Below are 7,553 nucleotides of genomic sequence, written 5' to 3'. Positions count from 1 at the left end.
TGTGTCAGGGCTAAACCTGGCATGATTAAATGCGCAACAAAACATAAGGCCGTGGATATGCCCAGGTTAGTAAAGCGTGTCTGGGCTTCCACCAGCACTTCTGAATTTCCTATGTGGATCTGCAGAAATCTGAATTAAGGCATAAGGATTTAAGCTCGTAGTCATTACTCTTTAAACAGAACAATAACCAAAGTCAGATTAGAAAAGCTGTTTGTTTTTCTTCCTTCTGACTGTCCCTGTTTTTTTTTTTTCCCCAAATCTTGACAAGAGCTCTTGGCAGCGAGGACACGTCCAGCGTTTCTCACATACCAGAGAGGCGCCTGGTGCTGGTACTGAGGAGCTGCCACGCTGTAGGCTCTGTTTACCTGTCTGCTCTCCCACCTGCAGCCCCACTAGCCCCTGAGCTCCTGCTGAGGAGTGACAGAATCTTGTTTCTGTTATTTCTCCCAGCATACCGCAGGTGCTCAATAAATGCTTTGGAGTGAATGAGGACAGCAGGTGGGCCCTAGAGGCCCTTCAGAAGGGGCGCCTGGTGCCGGCTAAGAGCTCTGAGAATCTGTCAGCTCTCACTGGCCTGTGGGAACATGAGGGCTCCAGACACCAGGTGGTTCACAGCCCAAGGCCTGCTTGGTCTGGGCATGAATCACATGATGTTGGTTTTTCCACCACAGATTTGCTTGCTTGCTCCTGTTGAGCTTGGCTGGATTTGGTGGAAAGAGCCCAGGAGTGAGAATTCCTGGGTCCCAGCCCTGCTCTTGCCATGACTCACTGCATCAAGGCAAAGTCCTGTTCTTCAGGGTGGACACAAGCCCCATGGTCTGCCTCACGGTGGTTGTAAGGACCCAGTGGGCAGTGCGTGTGCGGGTGCTCTGGGGACAGAAACATGGCCCTCGTCAAGCAGGACTAGAGGGAGCAATGGGGACCGGATGGCGAAGCTGGTTCCCACGGGTGCTGTACAGAACAATGTTAACAAGGGGACTCTCTGGGTGCCTTAGGGGGGGTGTGGTGTCAGTATTCCCGGGTGAGCTGAACCTTCTGGACCACTTGAGGAAGTTGTCATGGAACAGCTTGAGGAAGTTGTCACCCAGTCTCTTCACCTACCTCCCTTCCACGGAGCCTCCCCTGCAGCTGCCCTGTGGCCAAGCCTGCCCACACTGTGGTGTTGCTGGGAAAGAGCACTGGACTGTCCACCAGAGGACATGGGCCACCACTGGCCATGGCCTTCAGCCTTCCCCAGTCGACCTTGACTGCCATGGTCCCTCCTATCTCCCTGCTGTGCTGGAGTTAGAATTGTTCCTCCTTCTTCCCCTTGGGCGGCTGCGGGAAGTCTCCTCTCCTACCCGATCAGGTCACTCCTGACCCCCTGCGCCCCCCTCTGTTCCGTGGTCTTCCTCATCCTCCCGCCCCTTCACTTTCCCCTGCTCTGCCCATTTCTCGTCTCACGACAGAGATGCTTGGGTCCCCTCTGTCATTAAACAGGGGTCTTTTTACCGATGCCTTTGTCTCCCTCCTTTCTGGACCACACTGGTTCTCCCCTTGCCGCTCTCCACCCCTCCCCGTCCCTCCTCGCCCACGGCAGGGGCCCCAAGGGCTCCCCTTGCTTTGCCAGCAGTGCTCTTGCAGGTGGTCTGGGACTTCCGGATCGCCTCATCCAGGGGCCTCCCTGGTTTCCATCCTCCCTGCTGCCTCAGTAGCCCCGGGGACCGCTGCCTACCCGCTCCCGTGCTTTGTCCTCTCGCACGGGCTGCAGCCCCCTCCTGGCTAGCTGGCACAGCGTCTTCTGGCTCCCTGGCCCTTTGCTCTCCTTGGCCCCCAGCTGAGGGTCTTCTCCATGCTTCCGCCTTTATCCTCCAAGACTCTCCCACACACCTGTGCCCCATGGTGGTCCTGCCTGCTCTCGGGGCTTCTACCTGCCCAATGTTCCCGTCTGTGTGGCAGCCTGGCCTCTCTCCTCAGGTCCCACACCCGCACCCCAATCCAATCCCCTCAGACTTGACCTCCTGAAATCGGGACTGCTCTCCCTCTCCCTACAAGGCCCACCTGGCCTCTTCCCAACCGATCTATTTCTGCTAATGTGGCCACAGCGTCTCCAGGCTTGCACTCGAGCATGGTCAGTCTGACCAGTCTGTCTCCTCCGCATCCTGTCCTTGGTCCAGCCTCATCACTGCCAACATCTCTAAAGAACGGCGGCCGCAGGAGCGGGAGAGGCCAGTGTGGAGAGGTTTGGTAAACTAAGACCTGGGCTAGGACTTTGTGTTTGACGAGGTTGGGAGGCGCTGAGGACAGAGAGGAGCCAGGGTCACCACTTGACAGATGCAGCCGCCCCAGCACCTCTCAGTTCCCTGGGCCCTGCCCCTGTATCCAAGTATTGCTTTAATCATGACACTCTCTACCTAAAGCCCTCAATGGCTCCCTGGGGCCAAGGGCAAACTCTCACAGAGATTAAAGGGGTTTGTAATCTAGCCCAAACCTACCTCTGAAGCCACAGAGCACATCATGCCCTCAAATGAATTCTGTGCCTTTTGCCCACCCCGTTTTTCAGTTTGTTCCTAAAGGATCCCCCCAGGCCTCTCACACATTACCTTGATTCCCTCTGCCCTCCATGCACTTGGCACCTCCCCAGAATTCTAGCCGAGAGATTTGCTCAGAGTGTGATCACATTCATCGTCACGCACATTGGTCTCTCAGCTCTGACTCTCTCTGTCTGGAGTGCGGCTCAGTCCCCGCCATGGGGTGGGGTGGGCCATTCTGCTTCTCTTTCCTTGCCCCACTCGGACTTGATTCTGTGCAGGGCAAGTACAGGAGAACCTCATGGGTAGGGGTCAACAGTGCGGGCCCTTACCTGTCTGAGGACGCCCTGCAGTTCCTTGCTGGACCACATGTCAGACAGGAGGAGGCGGGCAGCTTCTGCAGCCTTGGGTGAGGCACTGGGCAGGCAGGAAGTTCATTTGTGGGGTGAGACTCGGGGAGACATGAGAATGAGCACCCTCCTCCCTCCTCCCCTCACCTCAGGTCTTAGAGATGTGGGGAGGCCCCAGGGGTGCATGAAAGAGGAGCCCCGTCGGGCTGGTCACTCTGCTCAGTGGGTATGACCCCACGGCCCTGCCCACTTAGAAGTGTCCTAGGATTCTCCTTGGGGGCTGTGAGGGGGAAGGTTGCCCAGCCCTTGTTCTGGGAGGAGAAAGCCCCATGGAGCAGAATAAAGTTCCCGCACAGTGGGGTCTGCTGCTCCATGCCTCCTGCTGACCCTCTAAGGACCCAGTGTCCCCTGGTGACCCACAGCGGAGAATGCACCACCTCTGCCCTGTTTGTGTAGCCCGAGGGCCTGGCTGCTGGATTCATCCCTACAGTGCTCTTGGCTTCGGGAACTTCTCTGCATCCAAGCCTCTCCTGCCCTGGCTCTCCTCTCTGTACCGGGTACTGCTCCCGCCGCACCTCTGAGACTTCGCAGGGAGTTGTGCTTAGCATGGGGCAGGGGTGAGGCGGTGTGGGGGTGAGGTGGGGAGGAGACCGCCCGCTTCCCCGCCCACCTGCTGCGGTACAGGTTGATGACGTTGTTGACCATGCTGCTGGTGAAGTACTGCTTGGCCATCTGAGGCTGGGAGGCCATCAGGTTCCTCACAGTGTAGCAGGCCGAGGACAGGATGTCTTCCGAGTTGCTGGTATTCCCAGTGTGACTGGTGAGGAGCCTGGTCACCTCTGGGAACACTTGGTTCCCTGTGAGAGAAAGGAGTGGAGGGCACGGGCTCAGATGACCGAGGGAGAGAGGGGCTGAGGGGCTCCCTCTGGGGCCATAGTCCCGGACTGCCCTCAACCAGGTTCCTAGACAGGTGACCCCTCAAGGCTCCATTCTAGCTCCAACCCAGGGCTTGGGACCCAGATGGGACCTCTGCACACCTGCCCCCCACCTCCAGGGGACCTGCCCCTTCCTACCCCCAAGCTTCTCTTGGGCCAGCTTCCCCTCTTGGAATGCTCACCCTAGGGAAAGTTTAGAGGGGGACCTTCCAGCAGGCTCTGGAAAGTGGGGGGTCTGCCAAGTCCTAGCTGGAGGCCCGGGGCAGAGGGGTGGTCTGACGCTGCGGAGGGCGCTTACCCATGGCTCGGTGCAGCACTGGGTGGCGGGACATGTTGCTCAGGAGGGAGGCTCCGGACCGCACCACATCAGAGTTGCCAGATTGCAGGAGGCGAGCAATTTGTGGCAAGCCCTTTTCCTTGAGCCCGATCAACTGGCTCATGCCGCTGGACATCTGAGAAAGAAGGCCCAGTGAGGACCTAGCCTGTGGCTTCCCAGGCACCGTGGTGGAAGCGGGCCAGGTAATCCCAAACGAAGAATCCCAAATACCGTTTCTCTTTCATGTTGGAAGCACGGACGAAGAGCGACACAAATTTGCTCATGCGCCAGCAACGAACCAAGCACCCAGGCGAAAATACACCCCCAACTCTCTTGACCTTGATCTCTACTCCCGGATCAGCCTGGAGCCCAGATGGGTGATGAGAGGGAAGTCTCAGACCCCTCGCTCATGGGGGCCCTGAATCGACTCCTGGTCTAACAAAATGGTCAGATGCTGCTGCTCAGCTATTGGTCTCAGCTCGGCCTTCCTTACACGTCCCCGCAGTCTGCTCACATGAAACCACACAGTCAGCGATATTTGTCGATGCAAGAGGCATTGACCACCTTCCAACTTCTCTACCTCCGGAGTACTCAACACATATTTGTTGGGTACTTGCCCAGGACAAAGATGGGTAAGAGAGGGTCCGTGCCCACAAGGAGACACAGTAGGCCAGCTCTAGCAACAAAGCCATCCGAGCTGTAATCTGGTCCCAGGCTGGTCTGGAGTTCTTGAAGACCCCCAGCCTCATCCTCTCATGGTCAAGAAAGTTCCTTCCTTACCTCAATTCACCCTGGTCCTGCTTCCAGCTGATTCTCTTTTGTCCCAAGTAAAGATGAGGGATTGTTGGCTGCCTCCGCATCTAAATGCTCGTTGATTGCAACAGGCCTCCGATGGCTCAATGCCATTCCATCATGTCCCCCAAACTATATTTGGCCTCAAAATCTCTACTGATTCTGCCACATCTTCCTCTAGATCTGTCCACGCTCCAAACCCTCTATTTTTCCCTCCGTCAGTTCAACATGCAGGAGACTCCTCCTGCCACAAACATACCCTTCATCTCTGTCCCCCACCCCAGACAGGGCCAGCATGGGGCCAAGAATCACGAGGCAAAGGGGACTCTGTGGGCACAGACAGAATCCAGCAGGAGTGGGTTTGCCTAGCCGCCGCCTGGGAGTTCCCAGAGGGCTGGGCTAGTTCTCTCCCCTCACTGCTCCCCCATATCGCATAGGAAACTGCCTCTAGTCATGTCTGTAGAACCGAGCTCCGCAGGCCATAGGTGTTTGCTAGGACTCAGACTGTGGACACACTCGTGGGAGAACAGCGAAGGGAACAGAGCCTGGCTTCAAGTTGAAGAAATGGGGGTGGGGACGGGGGTGGGCACAGGGGAGGAGGCCACTCCTCACCAGCCCCTTGCTGGCGGTCAGGTTCTGCAGGGCACCAGCGCAGGCCTCCAAGGTGGCGTCTTTCTTGCTCTTGCTCATGAGGTTCAGGTAGGTGCGGATGGCATCTGAATGGTACAGCCAGCCGCTGCCCTTGGGGTTGGTCTCTTCCTCCGGAAGGGGGCAGTCGTAGTTGTTGTTCTGAGGACAAAGGGCAGGTCAGCAGGAAGCCTTGGGAAGGGACCGAACCCAAGCCTTCTGCGTGCCCCCCAACTCCAGGGTCCTGGTTCCTGATGGGAGGGGCCTGGGAAGCACCTGCCCCGGTGCCCCTTTCCTCACTATGGCAGCTCTGCAGAATTGAGTGAGGACAGGGGCCATGGTCCTCCTCCATGGTCTCTGAGGGAGGCAGAGAACAATCTCGGGATCCCGGGAAGTGTGCTGAAGGCCAGCCTCTGCCTAAACCTTCCAGCGGCTTTTGGGTCTCACACCATGATGTGTCCCCTCCCAGAGTCAGACTCTGAGCTTGACCCACCCTGGGCCAACGGGCATTTTACCCAGCGTGGGAGGCCCGGCCCTCCCTCCACAGCACCCTCCTGCTTCTGGGGGGACCTGGGAGGCTTGGGAGCTGGTGGGAACCAGGCCAGAGAGGGCTTAGAGTCCTGGCTACCCCCAGACCTTCCAGGGTAATGGAGAAGATAGGGCCGAGTTTATCAATCACGTAGTTAGAGAGGACAAGCTCTGCCAACGGAGGGCTGGAGCTTTTGACCTCTGGGTGGTCTGAAGAACACAGATCCCCTCTGTATGCAAGACAGAATGCCCTGGACTCAGCTCCCAGGGTGCAGCACCGGCCTGAGGCCGGGGCTTTGGCCTGGGCTTAGCCCCTCGGGCTGGTTCAGGCTTCAGGGTGGTGGCGGCGGGGGGTGGGGGGGGGCGGGGGGGGGACAGAGGGGAAAGGGTGAGCCAGGCCGCTGAGCCCAGCGGGCTGCCTGGGGGGGATCAGGCCCGGGCTCTGGGTCGGTGCTCACCATCATCTTGTCGCTCTTGTTGCTGAAGCAGCCCGTGGAGGACTTCTCGGTGTAGGCGTTGCGCGCGCCGTACTCCAGCTGGCGGTAGCGGGTGGGCACCTCGGTGTCCAGGCGGTAGGACAGGTTGTGCAGGATACACATGCAGTTCTCCACGGACTGGGGGCCAAAGGGAAGCGTGGCACCTGAGCCCGGGCCCCGCCCTGACGGCGCCCCGGGCCCCCTCCCTGCCCTAGCTCCTGAGGAAGAGGCGGGCCCCTCCGCGGCTCCAGGACAGATGAACGCGCTCTCCCAGTCACGCCTCCCGGAGCCTGCGCTGGAATCCAGTTCTCTCAGTTCCTAGCTGCGTGACCTTGAGTGGCTTACTTTGCCTTCGGGGCCCCGGTTTTCTCAGTTGTAAAATGGGACTGAAGTCACCGTCTCTCTCCTGAGGCCCTGTTGTCACATCCAGTGGAGGAGGGGGAGACAAAATCTCTCCACGGGAAACTGTGTGCAGGACCCAGTACCTGTGGTGCCCAGACAGTCCCCTGGTCACCTGGGGACAGTGGGAACTCACTATTCTCCCGAATTGCTGTCCTGCCGTGATGGAAACATCTCAGCCTTCAGTTTCTCTGCCCTCCGTGATTTTTCCTTTCTGTCTGTGTGTGCTAGTGAGTCCTAAAGCCCAGAGGGGACAGGAGGCGGCTTGGCCAGTGGCCTCATTGGGACGCAGTGGGAAGCCAGTGCAGTAGAAGGAGCCTCGGTGCAGGGAGGATGCCCGGGGGCATCAGTGTGGCTCCTCAGGGCCGCAGGCGGGGCTTGGCACCTGCGACAGTGACTGCTCACGGAGAGCTCACTCGGTACCAGGCCTGCTTCGTGTCTTGCTTATGAACTAATTGAGCCCTTAAACTAACCCAGGAGGCAGATTAGGATTATGATCATTTCTGTTGGAGCAAAGTACAAACTGAGGAACAGAGAAATCATGGAAGTGTCCGCATTCACACAGCCTCTGAGTGAGGGACAGGGGACCTGCCTCTGTAACCACTGTCCCCGGCAAGCAG

The 7,553-nt window shown here is 58.4% G+C and overlaps 1 protein-coding gene across 1 annotated transcript in view; it reads right to left on the bottom strand.

The window, feature by feature from the left end:
* The window catches only part of PKP1 (plakophilin 1), a 49,475-nt gene that overhangs the window by 4,566 nt on the left and 37,356 nt on the right, over window positions 1-7,553 (bottom strand). The window contains exons 8-12 of the mRNA XM_081824976.1: window positions 6,517-6,672; window positions 5,516-5,692; window positions 4,094-4,247; window positions 3,531-3,717; window positions 2,843-2,927 (exon numbers count right to left, since the gene is read on the bottom strand). Of these exons, the coding sequence (XP_081681102.1) occupies window positions 2,843-2,927; window positions 3,531-3,717; window positions 4,094-4,247; window positions 5,516-5,692; window positions 6,517-6,672 (759 nt within the window). The remainder of the gene's footprint in view (window positions 1-2,842; window positions 2,928-3,530; window positions 3,718-4,093; window positions 4,248-5,515; window positions 5,693-6,516; window positions 6,673-7,553) is intronic.

This window comes from Leptonychotes weddellii, chromosome 6 (genome assembly GCF_054177405.1).
Source record: "Leptonychotes weddellii isolate Sample4059 chromosome 6, ASM5417740v2, whole genome shotgun sequence".
In the NCBI taxonomy this organism is placed as follows: domain Eukaryota; kingdom Metazoa; phylum Chordata; class Mammalia; order Carnivora; family Phocidae; genus Leptonychotes; species Leptonychotes weddellii.
The sequence above is the reverse complement of the archived record's forward strand: the minus strand, read 5'-3'. Positions and strand labels throughout refer to the sequence as shown.